Source organism: Phalacrocorax carbo, chromosome 10, assembly GCF_963921805.1.
Source record: "Phalacrocorax carbo chromosome 10, bPhaCar2.1, whole genome shotgun sequence".
Classification (NCBI taxonomy): domain Eukaryota; kingdom Metazoa; phylum Chordata; class Aves; order Suliformes; family Phalacrocoracidae; genus Phalacrocorax; species Phalacrocorax carbo.
The window spans coordinates 8,945,422-8,962,872 of record NC_087522.1 but is presented as its reverse complement, the minus strand read 5'-3'; the positions used below and the strand labels follow the sequence as shown (position 1 = coordinate 8,962,872).

Below are 17,451 nucleotides of genomic sequence, written 5' to 3'. Positions count from 1 at the left end.
CTTTGAACTCTACACCAAGATTAGTGTTTGCAATGGCAGTTTTTTATATTGAGTCTGTGTACCAGTTAGGAAGGGATTCTTCTAAATTTTTGTCTACTTGTTTCATCTATTTTTAAGCACTGATTATACTTAGAAATGTCACTGACTTCTTAATATTTTGCATCTATTCAGTTTTGGGCTCAGTGTCTTATAACTCAGGAAAAAGTGTTTCTCATTTGAAAAAAAAGTAAGAATGAGGAAGTTTTCCTCTAAGAATCCATTTCTACACCTCTGACACACGAAAACCTCCCACGTCATTTTAATTTGGAAAATTATTCTACCAGCTGTTGTAATTCTTTTTTGTAGCTCGAGGAAGAAGAGAGTTGTACCTGTGGAAGATGAAGTTTGTTTTGGGGATTCATCCTAACGCACTGGCATATTCCATGACTACGTTAGGTGCTGGGATGATGAACAGTATCTTTAATTTCTACTACGTTAAGCTTTTCCTAAACCGATACAAAATTTCAGAAGTAGCATTTCATCAAGCACAGGTATTGTACAATGGAATATTTTGATTACCATGTTGTGCTATATGTCTGTTATCACAACAAAGTAACATTTTTTTCCTTATTAATTAATTTTGGATACATTGCAAATAGTTATACAGTAAATTAATATTAAATTTAGCTAGTCAATAAGTAATTGAAGGTACACATAAAGCACATCGTTTAGAGTCTTTAGACTAAAAATCTCCAGATCTTGCTGGAAAGATTTTTACCTTTGATAGCTTCAAGTAATGTTCTAAACTAATCTTGCACCTCAGCATCATAGATATGTTTGACATTAGTGCTTTCCTATAGACTGTGTGAGTACTTAAATACTGCCTGTATTCTGCAAGCCATTATCTACGTGAGCAACTCATCATAAATGGTCTCCTGAAAGTAATGCGCCAGCTCATGTTTTGAATTACTTGCAGTTGGAGTAATAGCTGGGCTTTGCAAGATGAAAGTGTAGATTTATAAGCCTTGTGAAAGAGTGAAATCTTACAGACAAGGCTTTATTTCACGTGTAGTTGGGCACCTGCCTACTTATTCATCTTGTTTTTCAAAATTACTAAAACTTTAAATACCTTTAAGAATTTGGTCTAGTGTCTGTTTTGACCTGAGAAGCTTTAATCTTTCTTTAGTCTTTGAATAGAGGTTTATTTAAAATATGGTGTGTATTACTTGTGTTTGTATAACCTCTGCAGAAAAATCACACTAATGATAAACTCTGTTATGTTTCTTACTTGTTTGTCGCAGGTTGTATTTATGGTATGGAATGCCATTAATGATCCTCTTTTTGGGTATATTCAAGATAACTCCAAATTCGCATGCTGCTCAAGACGCCAGTTTTCCATTTTATATGGAGCTCCTTTATATGCATTAGCCTTTTTGCTTCCTTGGTTTCCTTGGAAACATTATGAAGAAGGTGACTGGCTAAGTGGTCTTCACCTCATTGTTGCTTTATGTGCTTTTGATGGTTTGCTTACATTTGTGCTTCTAGCGCAGTGCGCGCTCTTTGCAGAAATTTCAACAAGACATGAAAGCAGACTTCAGCTTATTAAGTACAACCAAGTAGCAACGTTAATCGGATCAACAAGCATTCTCTTTTGTGGCCTCATATCAGATAATATGGAAAATTTTGCCTATTTTCAGGCTTTCACTGTTTTGATCGCATCATTAGCAACAGCTTGTATGTGTTACACAGGCAAATATAGTACTAGTCAATATGAGCAGAGAGAAGTCTGTACGGAGAATTCTAATCTGGGAAACAGTGATGGAGCACTCTCCTGGTCCTCTGTAATTTCATTGACCAAGCAGATTATGACAGAGAAGAACTTTTTGTTTTTTGTAACAATGAACTTCTTCCAAGTCTTCCACCTAGCCTTCTGCAACAATTTTATGATGATCTTTGCGGATAATCTTATTCCTAAGGATGTCCTTTCTTCCTCAGTAAAAAGTGTCATGTATGGAGCAGGCTTTATTTGTCCTCAGGTAGGCAGTTACACTTTTTTATTTCAAAATACAAAAACATGGTGTTTTACTAGTTTTCATTAGTTTAAGGTATCCATTTACACTGTTGGTTGAAAAAATGCTGTATCCAGCATAAGCCATGGGCCGTACCAAGAAACAAATCTAGCTCACCAGTGCTCTAAAAGTACTTCTATACGCAGGCTAACCAAATAAAAGAGTAGGGTAGGGAGAAAGGACAAGCAGGCAGGCTGCTGGCATATCTGTTTACAAGAATGTAAGATGTGAGCATGGAAGGAGTGAACGTTTTGTATCCTACAGGGTTTGTAATACCTAAGTATAAAGGAATTAAAAACATGGTCAAGATAAAAAGTTTCTAAAAGCAAAATCTATAGAATTCTGAATTATTTTCTCTTTGGTTTTGATTTGTAATACGTGATGCAAGAATAATCTCTTCTTCAGGAAGTTTCTCAGATAAACTGCATAAAACACCAGCAGAATTATTAGGTATTAAAAGCATTGTTGAAATATGTGGTATCTCAGTTATGGGAACCAAACTAAACTCTTAAGAGCTGCTTTTGGAGAATAATACATTCCCATTGATTTTGTTGTTTGCTGTCTTGGTCAGCTACATCTGCTGGGGAGAGAGGTACTTTCAAGAGCATGTCAGGGATGGGGGAAGAGTAATGAACTGGAAAATAAAAGAGAAAGAACACAAACAAGTAACATGTGAGAACAAGAAAATCAGCAAAAATATGTCCCACAGAATGTAAACATACTTGCCAGCAGTGAATAAAAAATTCTCCTGTTCATTCCCTTCTTATGTCTTTCACTGGATCTTTTAAGACTTTCACTGTGTTTACTTGTTGGATTGCTCAAAAACTGAGTATCCTGATTTTCATCATAGGTGCTGATGATCAGAATTTCTGAAAATCAGGCTTATGTTCATTAAGTTGTAATGTTTTCAGTAAGTGAAATATAAAAGAAGATACATGAAAGTGCAACTGGAATTCACAGTTCTATTTCAGTTAATGTTTTGGCTTTTGCGTAAAAAACATACAAATCCTGAACATACCTTCTCTGTTCCGTAACTCCTAAATATCTACAATTTCAACTTTTATCCTTAGCCACAGGTTTAATAGGGTTTTTTTTTTTTCTGTAAATCAAAGTTAGCTGATGAACTTTGGAAATAAATCAGAAACTGCAGAAGTTAGGAAAGTTTAAATAATTTTACACTCAATATATAGCAATCACTACTGTTGATAAAATCAGTGTGACAGTGCGAAACGAATAATCTTTCAGAAAATGCATATCTCTCTGCTCCCCAGAGACTCGTTGTCTAGAAGGTCACTGAACCATAGAGAGTTTGCTGTGACCTTATTTTCCTCAGGTTTTGTCCCTTTGAGCTCAAGATATAATAAGAGAATTATTTGGTGGCAATGTCCTGAACTTCACTTACTGGAAAAGCACCCAACCCATGTAAAATAAAGCCCCTTCTTATGAACAGTGGCCTGTACTAAACTAGAATTCAGCTTCTGTCTTAGGTTCCTTTTAGTAATGGGTGTGAAGAATAAAATCTGTCTACAAAGAAAACCTTGTTGCTGGAACATGGGCAAAGAAATTTAAATTTTCATCATTATTTTTTTTCTTAGAAATATGCAGTCTTAGAAACATGCAGGTAATATGGAATTTTCTAAATCATAAGTACTTCCTGAGACAGGGCTTCCTCCCAATTATAGGGAGACAAGATCACGTTTTTTACCATAACATACATTACATAATGCCTTCCCGTTTCGAATATAAGCACTTCTCTGCAAAATGCCTGAAAACAGCCAGGGGAGGAGTATGTTTAAGTTTCTTACAACTGAATTTTTTTCTCTTAGACCAACTTTCCAGATTGGTTTACCTCCCTGATCACTGGTTTAAGTAGAAAACTTGAGCTTCTTTAAAACATCATTTGCCACAGTAATCTTTGACTGTAGCATACTAGTTTTATTTGTGATGTTAAAGCATTTAAATGTGGGAACAAATGTACAAGAATTCTTTCTTACTCTTCATCTGAATATTACAGTGTTCATCTCTGTAACGCATAAGGAGGGAGAAAATGTGTATCTTTATAGAGTTTGTGAGTGTGTTTTTGTGACAGTATTGAGGCCCACATACATGTAGATGGTGACATAGGCTCATATAATAAATGCAGCCATACGCATTGTCCACTGGTACCTGCCTTTCTCTACTTGCTAGTAAAGCCTCTAAACTTGCTTAGATCAGCTGTCTTCAAAGTCATGCTTAATTTCTATATTAATGTATTAATGGAAAAACAATTAATGAAAATATTTTTGAACAGCAGATAGAATTCAGATGGCAAGATGCTTGGTTTACAATTAATATACTGCAGAGTTAATTCTTTAAGGCATATCAAACATAAAGATCATGAGCATTAAATAATAGTTAGAGAAACAGTATTTTCCTCAGGATATAGTAGTTCTCAGCTGGCTAGTTTTGAGTGAAAGGAGACCATTCTTATCTGGTAGAGGTAGCATAGAATGAGCCAGCAGATAGTTCTCTCTGTTCAATTCCTATTGTTTAATTTGGATTGAACTTTTTAGAAAGGGTTGGGTTTGTTGAGGTTTTTTTTCTTTAATGAGTTGTAATAATGTATGTCTGGTTTGTGTTTTATAGCTCTTCTAATGCTGAGATATTGTACTATATCTTTCATCATATATGTGTATATATTCTCTTTCCAGTGCCTTGTTCTTCTCAGTCATGCTTTGTTGAAGAAATTTGGTTATTACAGAATCATCTTGTTTTCCTTTTACTTCGAAGGAGTAGCTGCTGCTGTCATGTTTGTTTTAGGACCAGAACACTATTATCTGTTGGCATTTTATCTCACAACAAACATGTAAGTAAATACACTTCCCTATTCATAGATACAGCTTAAATAATTCTAACAGAGTGAACACTTGTTTTTAATAGCATGAAGATTTTGCAACTGCTTTTATGGTTTTCTTTCTGTTCTGTTTCACTTGTCAGAAAAGTTTGAAACTCCAATTGCACCTTTTATTAGCTTTCATTTTATTCTGCTTCAGCTTTTAATTTCTGCTTAAAAAAAAACCAAAAAAGCCTTAAAAATTAACAGTAATTAAGGTTTGCAGCCACATACCTCCAGCCACATATCTGCTTTAACACGAGATTCAAGGGAAGCAGAACCTCTTCTCATTCACATAGACACAGAAGATCTCAGGAGAGGTACCCTGTAGAGACTGTTTGCTAGGAAGGCTCAGACCTCACTTTGTATTGTGTGAACTTGTGTGTTGCACTGCGAAAAAAATATTGATACATTAGGTATCTGTTACGTAACCGATACTGAGTCACATTGTCACTGGTACTGGGTGAGTATGATGCCAAGAAGTAGTATTTTCACAGAACTATATTGTGATACATGGAAAACCTTGTTTAAAAATAAAGACCTGTTTGTAACAGAATATCATTACAGCTTACTATTGTTTTATTTGTTCATTTTCTGTTTCACTGCTTGCTTTCTACATGTTCTTTCCAACATTCCTTTTCTTAATCTCCTTTCCCCCCCAGCGCCATTTTCATTCTTATTTTCAGTATTTCCGTCATGGGCTACATGACGGTAGGTAACATTGAATTGTGTGAACAATAAATTGAATTTTATTACCTGCATACTTTAAATGATGAAGATATATTTTGTTTTCCCCAGGAAAAAATTCTAAGGTACCTGAAGACTGTATGTTTAAAGTACTAATTGTTCAAAGCCTCTCATAAGTAAAACCTAATCATACCCAAAATTTAATAAGACATAGAAATCACAATATGTGAGTTTGTGGTTTCAGTTAGCAGTTTGTTAAGAGTTGGCTTTGTGTGTGTTTAAATGCATATATATATTTTTTAATGTAATTTTTAAAAAATGTAAATACCTATATAGGAATACATATAAAATCTTTTTACTATTCTAATTCGCCCACTTTGAAGTTTGTCTTCCATGTAGTCTTTCCAGTAATGCTCGTGTCCTTTTCAGATTTCAGGAGGACACTTTCAGTTTCTCTTTCTTCTAAGATGTTTCTTTTCTCCATGTCATTTAAATGACATTTACTGATAATCTCTAGGAAGTATTTATGACCTTTTGCACCAGTGTCCGGGGGAAAAAAAAGAAAAAAAACCCCTACCTTTTAGTTTTGTGTATCGATTTTTAATGCTCAATTAAAAAACAGATCTAATAATGCTTTCAGAGCTGTGGTTTAAAAAGATAAATCACCACATTTTAAAGAACATCCCAGCTTTGTATGTTTGCGGAAATGTCAGTGTTGGGGTGTGTATGTTAGAAAGTTACAATTTCATTATGAAAGTGTACATGAGACTGTGAACATCTTAAATATTTTATCTTTCTTTAGGGTAATTGTACAAGCTTCATTTAGTTTGTTCAATTTGCCTTTGGCAGATATTGTTGATGCAGATTTAATAAAGCACAAGCGGAGGTAAGTCACTTGTAACTGTTTTTCTTTAAATATGCTGTCTATTTGCCACGTTACTCTTCCATAAGTAAGATTATGTCAAGGTAATGTAAGTAAGTGATCCTGGATCCTTGACACAGATGTAATTTTTCTAAGAGCAATTTAGCATCAGTAAAGATAAGAACTTGAATAAAGTTTCCTGCAGTTACTTCAGCCCACTAATTTAAACAGATTATGATGTCATTTCTAGTTTTAATAATACTATAGTATAAGCCAAGTCCTCCAGTTTTGTGTGTGTTTATTTTTGTTAGCTTCAATTTAACTATTCTGTAAGCATATACATCTATTATCACTTACGGAATTTTCTGAATAAGGCCTTTCCAACATGGCAGAAGCATTTAGAAAGCTTTGCCAGTGCCACTTAAAGTGCAAATTTCAAAGTCTAACTGGTTGCTCCTATCTCTCTGAAATAAAAACTGATAAAACCTACTGTGACGTAGCATATTACAGCTCATGGATCTTTTGGATTTTTATCAAAGTGCAGATAACTTCCTCTTGGTTCCATCAGTGTTTATGTAAGTGAAGATTCAATCCTGGTCACTGTATTAAAGGACTTGCCCCTCAAATGTGAGAGCTATTGCTTTCATGAAGAAAAAAACGCTTCCTTTTCTGGCCTCATGCATGTGAAGTCTTAGGTTGGAATTAATTGTCCATGCACTGCTCAGCCTAACATAATGTCAGTAATTACTCAATGTGCACTTCAAAGTTGAACTTGAGTGCAAGTCATTTCAGAATTGGGGCCAAGTGTATATAGATCCTAGAGGTTTATTACCTTTTATTTCCAAATAAAATTGGATTTCATTATGATAGCTGGTCTGTTTGCTAGAATGTGTGAACTATAAAGCCAAGTATCACGATAGTTAGCACTTGCATATTAACAGGATTTTAAAAATCACTATTGTAATTAATATACTAATGAGTTTGTGTTGTGCATTCATTTGGGTTTTTTTCCCTAAATATTTCAGATCACCACTTTCCTCTATGGTTTTCGGTACCAATGCTTTGTTTACCAAGCCTGCCCAATCTTTGGCTCCAATGCTTGTGGTTACAATACTAAATCAATTTGGATATGAGAACCTGAATAAAGAAGTTGCTCAACCTGATCCAAGGTGAGTTCAAAAAGGATACTTTAAATCATAGAAATTAACATGAAATAATCCTGTCATCTAAAAAGCAAATTAATCTGCAATTAGTTTGCATCAACTGCACTTCAAAAATATGAGTGCTTTAAAAATATTTTCCAGTTTTTTATCTCTGTAGAAATAGAAATGTTTTCTAGAATTTTTTAATGAATAAAGCATTTATTGAACAATACACATGAGGATATCTACCTAATTTTGAAAAACAAAAGATACATTTCAGTAGTTGACTGTCTCCTGTTCTATTGCGAAAAAGGCAAAAAATATTTTGAGATCACCTAATACCTCTTATTAAGATACAAGTTCTCCTGGTTTCTGTGTTTTGTTTATGTCATAAACCTGCTTCCTTGAAGTTAGAATCCTAATACGGTTGCATTTAAGATACATTTTTGTTTGAGAGGAAGCAGTATAATCACTGGAGGGAGGGAATTTGCCTCAAGTAGGAGTATAATTTTGGCTTCAATACTACTTACCATTCTAATGCTAATGATTTCATTGCAGTCCCTGCAGACCTTAATACATAGCATAAAGCTGTGGTTGCTAGTTAGCACTTGGAAATGCATGGGCTTTTATAAAAACAAATTAACAGGGAGTCAGTACACTGAGAGGGTCATAGGCTGTTGATTTATGGTCAACAAGAGTAAGTGGCAGCGTAAGGAATAACTGAAGTCAAGACTAAAAGGCAAAAATCAGTCCTGATGAGGATTTGCTTGAGAGAACAACATGAATATCCTGAGAACTACATAGGTCTCCTAAATTTTGAGTAGAAACCTTAAAAAGCAGATAGAAGTCAATTGTATATGAACTTTTGTGGAGATAGCTCTTGAAGGAGAAATGACTGGTTTATGTGTCACCTAAGGCTTGGAGTAGATTTTGTATTTGAGGAATTTAAAAAAAAATGCATGAGTAGAAGGACAACAGGTGGACTTCAGAAGAGCATCCTGACACAAGCAAAGATGACTGAAGTTTGAGTGTGAGAACAGTTGATTTTATTTTAATGCATTCTGTAGATAGTCAGCCACTGAGATGATGTGAAGAGGACATGAACCTCATTATAATGTCAAATAAGATGAGTGATTTTTGTAGAAGAGTGATACATTGAACTGGATATGGATTTGAGAGGGCTGAATATATTCGTCTTGATGATTCAGAGAAATTCAGATTTGAAACAAAAACTGCAGTTCTGATCCTTTTCAGTCAGAGAAATGATCCCTTTGTGGATGGATTTTAAATCACAGTAGCTATAAATCTTTTTTTTTTCCCCAGTAAGTAGCCTCTGGACTATAGCAACAATAAATTTCTTGTATATAGAGGTGAAATACTTCACTCAATCTCTAAAACCTATATTTTCACTTGAGTCATGGTAAAATTTGATTTATTTCACTAGGGCAAGGAATAGCACAAAGGTACAAAGCGGAGATCAGTTAATCAAAGAGCAACTGAAGTATACTCTATACTTCTCTTGCCCATCCCTTCAAAACTAATTTCTTAAATATGAAGCAGTCTGCATGTATTTTCTGGATATGTATGTGTGAATGTGCATGTTCTCCGGTTTGCAAATGGACTACAATGTGGGCATACAGTCCACAGACCAGACTACTCAAGATTGTTTCTAGGGAGTCAGTTTGCCCATGGCAATGTATTCAGACCATTGACTGAGCTAAAATTACTTACACATATTGAAACCCTATCAATCTGAACTCAAATTTCAGCCATAGGCAGACAGCTAAAGTACACTTGCCTCAGGACAAAGTCATTTGGGGAAAATCAGGAATTGAATACAGGAGACTGCTTAAAATATGCTCAATGTTTTGAAAAAAAAAATTTCACACATGTGAATTACATGTAATGAAGTGTTATGACCCATGCCAATACAATCTCAGCTGTGTCATTCCTCCTCCAAAGCTGGCAATATCTATTAAGTGTTCTGGAAGGCATTTAAGTGAATTGTGAAGATGGCACAGAGGACCCTTCTTCTGCATTAACAAAATGTTTGGGTCCTGAATAAGTGTCTTAAGAGTTTCCAGCAATGTTTACTGGGAGAAGAGAGAAGATGCAGTCCAAAACCATAAACTATTTGCTGAATTCTAAAATTCTTATTTTTTCTTTAACTGAAAGTTAAACCCGAGCAACAATGATGGAGCAGCTAATCCTGGAAACCATTTCGAGGCACATTAAGGACAATAAAATCATCAGTAGTAGCATGGCTTCACCAAGGAGAAATCATGCATGGCTTCACCAAGGAGAAGTCATGTTTGACCAACTAGATAAACTTGTACAATGGAATGACTAGCCTGGTAGACAAGGGAAGAGCACTGGATATTGTCTACCTCGACTTCAGTAAGGCCTTTGACACCTTCTCCCATAAGATCCTCATAGACAAGCCTTTGAAATATGGGCTGATGAGCATGCAATGAGGTGGGTTGAAAACTGGCTGAATGGCCAGGCGCAGAGGGTGGCAGTCAGTGACATGAAGTCTAGTTGGAGGCCATTACTAGTAGTGTACCCTAGGGGCCTATACTGGGTCTGGTCCTGTTTAACAACTTCATTAACAATCTGGATGATGGGGCAGGATGTACCTTCAGGAAGTTTGGTGATGACACAAAACTGGGAGATGTGGCTGATACATCAGAGGGTCATGCTGCCATCCAGAGGGATCTTGGCAGGCTGGACAAATGGGCTGATGGGAACCTTATGGTTTAACAAGGAGAATTACAAAGACCTGGACCTGGGGAGGAACAGCCCATGCACCAGTATATGCTGGGGGCCACCAAACTGAACATGAGCCAGCAATGTGCTCTTGTGGCAAAGGAGGCGAATGGTATCTTGGGCTGCATTAGACAAAGTATTGCCAGGAGTTCAGAGGTGATCCTTCCCCTCTGCTCAGCACTGGTGAGGCCAGACCTGGAGTGCTGTGTCCAGTTCTGGGCTCCTCAGCACAAGAGAAACATGAACATACTGGAGAGAACCCAGCAAAGGACCACAAAGGTTCTTAAGGGACTGGAACGTCTCTGCTATGAGGAAAGGCTGAGAGAATTGGCACTGTTCAGCCTGGCAAAGAGATGGCTCAGGGGGAATCTTCTGTATATAAATACCTTAAGGAAAAGGTGCAAAGAGGATGGATTCAGGCTCTTTCCAGTGGTGCCCAGTGACAGGACCAGAGGCAATAGGCATAAACTGAAACACAGGAGGTGCTCTCTGAAAATCAGGAATCACTGTTTTACTGTGAGGGCAACTGAGCAGTGAAACAGGTTGCTCAGGGAGGTTGTGGACCCTCCATCCTCAGAAATATTTGAAAGTCCTCTAGACACAGTCCTGGGCAGCTGGCTTTATGGGGCCCTGCTTGAGCAGGGGTTTGGAGCAAGTGACGTCCAGAGGTCCCTTCCAACCTCAGCCATTCCATGATTCTTATTCTGTGAACAAAGTTCCAGTATTTAATGATAGTGAAAATATGAGTACATTAGAGTTATAGACAGGCAGTTGCTTTTTAGATACAGTCTGTTGCACTAGTTTTCTTCCAGTTATTTCACAGATCCTCTTACAAAGCAAAAGAATCTTAATAAGATGTGTCGTCTTATCTGTATTTAGTTTTGGGGGTTTTTTGTATCTTTTGTATGTTAACGGTCTGTCGAGTGAATGTAGACAAGTATTAACAGGCCATCACTGGTCTCCTTTTTTAGAAATGTCCAGATGTCTCCCTTCGTTCCCTCCAGCATCAAAAATTTGAACATTGGTTTTTGTATTCTTAGCAACTTTCCACGCTTTTGCTGTAGTAAAACATATTTTCCAGCAATAAGTGTACAGTTGAAAATTATGGAAGTAAGCTTTTCGTATTCACACTGATTTTTGTGTAATATTGTCATTCCATTTCCTCATTCCTCATTTCTTGATATATTGCTTACTCAAGACTGCATGGAATGCCGGAGCTCACAAACTTTCTGGATTACTTCAACTTGCATATATTAAAAAAAAAAAAAAGGTTGTAGCTTACAGGGGAAGGGTGTGTCTTTCTCCCCTATTTCATTTATCTTCCATATTTGATAGCAGTTTATTAATATCATCCTGCCTTCAGAAGTGGGCTTCATAAATATTCTATCTTTGGTGCTCATCTTACACTGCATCGAAAACAATCTCTCTATTAAAATCTGTCTCTGGCACAACTGATACATCTTCTGATTCTTATGCCTCCAGCAAAAAGACTGTAGGATGAGACTACCTCACCTGCACCTCCTCATCATTCCAGTGATTATATTGTGGTTCTTCAGCTATGTGGTATTATGATTCCTTGAAATTGTCCATGATCAGGATATTTCATTATTGCGTCATTAGAGTACCAAAACTCTGTTAACAGTACCAACCAACTATAAGTTGCTGGTTTTTAAGCTTTGCTTGTCTTTTTTGCCATCTTGCTATTGTCAAATTAACAGATACATGTTCTCTGCCTTTAGTGAAGACCACATTCCTGAGCGGCTTATTAGGACAATTGGCATATTATGAGTTAAATCCTTATTCCAGAAGACTTTTTGAGACAATAGTTCATCGTCGTCCTGGTGGTTTCTGTTACAGTTGTATTCTGCAGGGCACCCAAGCTGGTAAGACAGTAGAGAGGTTTTATACAGAGAGTAAAAGTCTAGAAGAAAGGAAAATTCAGTCCCCTTTTTCTTTCATCTGCGAGGTATCATAAGATTGATCAAAAATGAGAAAAAGCTTATCACTGTACAGTGATGCCAGTACTGTATGAGATCAGGCATTCCAAAGACCTAGACTGTCTTTCTCTTCCTCTGAACTGAAGCCTTTGTATTCACCATTCACATCACCAACCCCTTTCTTACCAGTTCTAGTATTTAATTCTGCTTCAGTGGTAATATCTTCCTAGTCACAGTGATGTCTTCTTCCTTAGGAGCAATCCACTATATCTTGGTTTTGCCTCCGGCACCATAACTCTGAAGTGTGACTTCTTCTGTGAATAGCGTACCTCTCTTCCAGAAGTCTTCTTGCTTTTTGGTGTAACCTATTTCACACATGTACCCAATTCCATATGTGTTACGTATGATTCTGTATACATTAATATACCTATTATACCACATTCTTAGGGAATGTGGTCACTACACAGTGAAGCATTTTGTAGTAGAAGCTAGCGTAAGAAGTATTTTTTTAATATCCTTAAAATTTGAGCAAGAGCTGGCAGAATGGAGTGGTCCTGGTTTGTTTTTTTTTTGTCCCTTTGGTCCGTCATCACAGCAAAGCGTTACCTGCCCCATATGCCTCGGGGTTTTTTGTTTTCTTTGGGTTGGGCTGGTTTGTTTTTTTTTCGTTTGGGTTTGGTTTTTTTTTTGCTCTGGAAAAGATACCTAGTTTAAAAACTCCCTCTTCTGGAATGCCACTGCAACTACAGCTAACTTCTCTTAAAAGCGTGCTTTTCAAATTTGTTAACTTCAGAATGAAGTTATTTGACAGCAACTCTTCATTATTTATTAGAGGCACTTTAAACTGTTGATGCTTTCATACTGAATTACTGGGCTACATCACATTCTATTCAGAGTGAAATTAGGGTTTTTTAGTGAAAGATGGTATGTTTTATTGCTGCATGTGCAAAAAATGTAGGTGACATGGAAATTTCTGAAGTTACCAGTTCAGCTGTTGTTATGATGAAATCTGAGCTCCGCTCTTGACTTACCCCAGACCCTTAATGAAATATTTTACTGTGCCTTGTTCTGTGTACTATAGATATTTTTTGCAATTCCTGCAGTAACTTAAGGTTTTACAGTATAACAGGCAATATTATTTTCTTAAACCAATATTGTTGCAATGCAACCAAATCAGGATTGCACCAGTGTGAGTGATTTGGCAGATATTCTTTCTTTTTTTGTCCTTCCTGTAGTCCATGTATAAAGATGGAATAATTTTAGTACTGAAAACTGCAATCCTTTTTAGCGTGCAGAACAGGCAAAGTACAAGCCCCAACATCCTGTTAATTATGCCTTAGTCCTACTTTCATCTTCAGACAGGTAAGTATTTTCTCTCTGGTCTCCCTGCTGACACTGCTCATGCAGTTAACTGCTGGCAGTTGTGACGGTGGTGCACGTGATGTGGGCCCTTCTTTGCTTGTAGGTGGACGGAAAATGCAATTGAATACAGGCCAGTAAACAACGTCCAAATGGTAAATCATTGTCACTGCCAATAAACATTGGCTATGGACCAGTGACCTGTTAGTGAGCACTTCCAGTCTTAATGCAATTGTCCGAGTGATTAAGTAATTCACTTGTAAGCCTGTGTTTTTTGTTTCCTTATGTAGCATTAGCGTTAGCATGTACATGACTTGAGATAAATTGTGATCATTGTATGAGTGTGTGTATGTACTAAGGAATAAATCTGGGCTATGTTGCAGGTTGCAAGCATTTTTTCTGTTAAATGCAGTGAGACAGGGGTTGATTCTTTTAGGATTCAGAGAAACTCTTAGGTATTATAAGCCTGCTCAGGTTAATGAGAGGTTTTTTTCAGAGATTCCAGGGGCTTTGGATTGTGTTCATAGCTGTTCTGTGAGTCTCCTATCTCATCCCTGAATGCTAAGGAAAAAAAAAAAGAAAATAACATAAACTGCCTCATGGAGAGAAAGTTCATTTAGGGGCTGCTTCTCAGCTTGAGTTGACTTTCCTGCTATTTAAGTAATTAGAATCCAATAATTAACAGAATGTCAGTAGATAATGATTCTAGCTACTAGATGACTGCCTAAATGTATGCTTTGAGCTGTCAGAAACCATACTGTTCATAAAAGGGAACTCCTTTAACTCCTGTATTTTCTTTTCTTATTCATATTTGCTGATGCTTTTATCTCTTATTCCTTAGAGAAGATTTAGATGAGGAAATACCATACATCCATGAGAAATGAGAATGAGCATTAATTTCACATGTATTCTTTTTGTGGTTTATATTATCTTGTAATCATTTATTTTAAAATTAAATAAGGCTTGATATTTAAAACAGCTGCTTACACCATACCTGAATTTTGTGCATTAATCGTGACTTCCATCTAGCACTCAGCAGCTACAAGAACACACTGTGGATAGCTAGTAGCACAGATTCTAATATGAAATTATTTTATGTAAGTTAAAATGTTTCCTTCCATTTTCTGCTTTTCTTTCTCTTCCAGATTTTTCAGTCTTACTAAACCTTTTCAGATGCTCTGTTATATAATTGGATTATATTGCTTAAATTGATTTCTATATTCCATAATACAGGTGTGTACTAAAGCAGCGAACAGGATCCTACAGGGTATTAAAATTAAGTCTTTGTGTGCTAATTATCCAATTTCCTCCCACCTATTATGAGAGGAGCAAACAACATAAAATACATATTTGTATGTAGAATTAGGAAGTATAATTGGAGTACATTTGGTATCTGATATATTTATATTTCTTTTATTTAGAGCTGATTGCACACAGTGACTTGTATATGCTGTATATGTGTATGTAATGTGAATGCTTTTAAAATAATTTGTTGTGAATTGACCATGAAAGTTAATCTTCATCTTGAAAGCTGTGTTTTCATCTTCTTTACCAGTTTGTTTTTAGGTCTTCATGATGCCATGTTCTATCTCATCTGTCTGGTTCCACTTTGCATTGCAGTCATACAGATCCTGACGTGGACTCCCTTTTCAATCCAGAACAGTCATATGACAGCCATACGCTAAATAGCTAACGGTTGTTCAGTACATCTTTGGCTGAACTGTACCACAAGAGTTAGTATGTTTTAAATGTGAAAAAGCAAAATTGCATCAAATGGACTATTAGAGCCATTTCAATAAAGTCACATTCTTCCATCTATATAGGCTGTAACACAGCCCACATTCAGCCTTAATGCTGAGCGTACACAGAGTTTTTTCTAGTTCAGTTGTTTGCCTTTAATGGGCTTTATCCTTCGTTACCAAATGAAGTCCTTTCTGGTATGTACTGGTCACTGTTAACTCCTCTGAAGAATGGGTATGGCAGATCAGGTAAAGGAATCCCAACCCAGACCCTGGAATTCAAGGGAACTGTATTTTCTTAAGCTTACTGATATATGGTGGATTAATTCTGCCATACTGATAAAATGGCAGATCACTCAAGTTAATCTGGAAGAGCCTGGGGGACACCCCTCATGGATGGCAGGGAGATGAAGAGAAAAATTTAGATGGTGTCTAGCTGACCAATATCAAGACAAATCTGACAGTACCACAAGAAGAGCCAAGAGTAGTTAACTACCCTGTAAAAGTCTGTGTACGGCTAAAGAAGAAAAGGATTAAAGTGGTGTTCAATAAAGCGCTGCTGGATATGGAAAAAGCTCCATACCTCCTCACTCCAAATGTCTCTAGTTGGTGGTAGGTAGATGTGGTTTTCTGGCTTTAAAGGGAAGATTATTTTGAAGGTACCACATTGTTAGTACTTCATACAAAATGTAATTGTGTTAAGAAAAACATTAGTGTATGGGTGTAGTAGTGTCTGTCCAGTTAGCTGGACAAATCTAAGCACACACATATTGAATCAAGTTCTGCCTGGTGTTACACTGGCAGACTGGTTTGATGTGCTGGCAGTTGAAGTAAATTTCTGATTAATCAAGTTGAAGTTAGTTAATTTCTGACTAATTCTTACCAAATCTTTTCAGTTAAGCTTTTAAATGGGTCCTGTGATTTTTATAAAATAAAGGGGTTTTTGGCAAAATTTCAGAAAAGTTGAATCCTCTCTTTATTTCACATGTGTTGTACTGAGAAGACACATTAGCATGTTTACAATACCCCTGTTCAATAACTATTCTTTTTCCTCCATTATATCCAGCGGGTAGTTGTGTAATGATAGATAGCTTAAGTACCATATTTGTTCTTTGTTTTGCCTGGACAAACATAGTTTTAGAAGCACCTTTCTTACGGAGTGCCAGTCACTTGAAAGTACAAGAAGATGCATTGTATGTGTCCAGATTTTAAAGTGCTGAGGCAGCTCATTTCTAAGGCCCTACATTTATCATGATAGGTAAGTTGGAAAAGAAAGGAGTGTCAGAAGTTGCCCTGTGTTTTGGTGGACACTAGCCTAATTTCATGAAGAAGTTTGATATTTGAAATACCAGTGTTGGAAAAAATAGTCTTTTGTGCCTCGGTTTTTACATTTGTAGAGTAGAAACAATGTTGCTTTCTTGCCTTTTTTGAAGTGCCAAGTGCCTTCAAAGTGATGAGTGAAAAAGTGGGATAGCATTGTTAAATATTTAGAAATCCAAATGAACCCTTTTATAGGAATATGAAGATTTATGTTAAAATGTAAGAAGCCAGAAATTGTGATGAAGTTTTAAGTTGCATTATCTGGTTTTTATCTCTGTCTTGTCAGAGATGCCATTATTCATTTGCATTGTACATGCTAATACCATTATGTACACATACTGGTGTCACTTGTATTTACATGTCAAAAGAATATTTACACAAATATCAGAGCAGCTGTGGACTGTGTGTTTAGACTCTGAATTTTAATAGATTTACTGCATTGTATGTATGAATTTTCTGCCTGAAAGGCAGAAGGGGAAAAAGCCAAAGGACAAACATCTGAAGGAATTTAAGTTAACGTTACCTGATTCATTATATGAAACTGTTTTCTCCCTGACAATTCCTTTAAAATGGTAATAAATAACTTAAAATAATTTTATTCTTCTTCACTGTTTCTGTATTTCCTAAATTTCATATGTTCATCCTATTCTCATAGAATATATATTTGCTTAGGTGAAAATGTTATTGTTCCACAAATAGGATTTATTAGATGACTGTTT

At 36.3% G+C, this 17,451-nt stretch overlaps 1 protein-coding gene across 3 annotated transcripts in view; it reads left to right on the top strand.

Annotated features, from left to right (window-relative positions):
* Window positions 1–17,451, top strand: part of LOC104039775 (transmembrane protein 180) — a 20,921-nt gene extending 3,470 nt beyond the window's left edge. The window contains exons 2-7 of one of the 3 annotated variants that reach the window (XM_064461740.1): window positions 346–530; window positions 1,281–2,015; window positions 4,739–4,893; window positions 6,410–6,493; window positions 7,495–7,638; window positions 15,294–17,451. In XM_064461740.1, the coding sequence (XP_064317810.1) occupies window positions 378–530; window positions 1,281–2,015; window positions 4,739–4,893; window positions 6,410–6,493; window positions 7,495–7,638; window positions 15,294–15,366 (1,344 nt within the window). In that variant the 5' untranslated portion in view covers window positions 346–377 and the 3' untranslated portion in view covers window positions 15,367–17,451. Of the gene's footprint in view, window positions 1–345; window positions 531–1,280; window positions 2,016–4,738; window positions 4,894–6,409; window positions 6,494–7,494; window positions 7,639–15,228 lie in introns of all 3 variants that reach the window. The other 2 variants (XM_064461739.1, XM_064461738.1) reach the window with 2 other exon arrangements.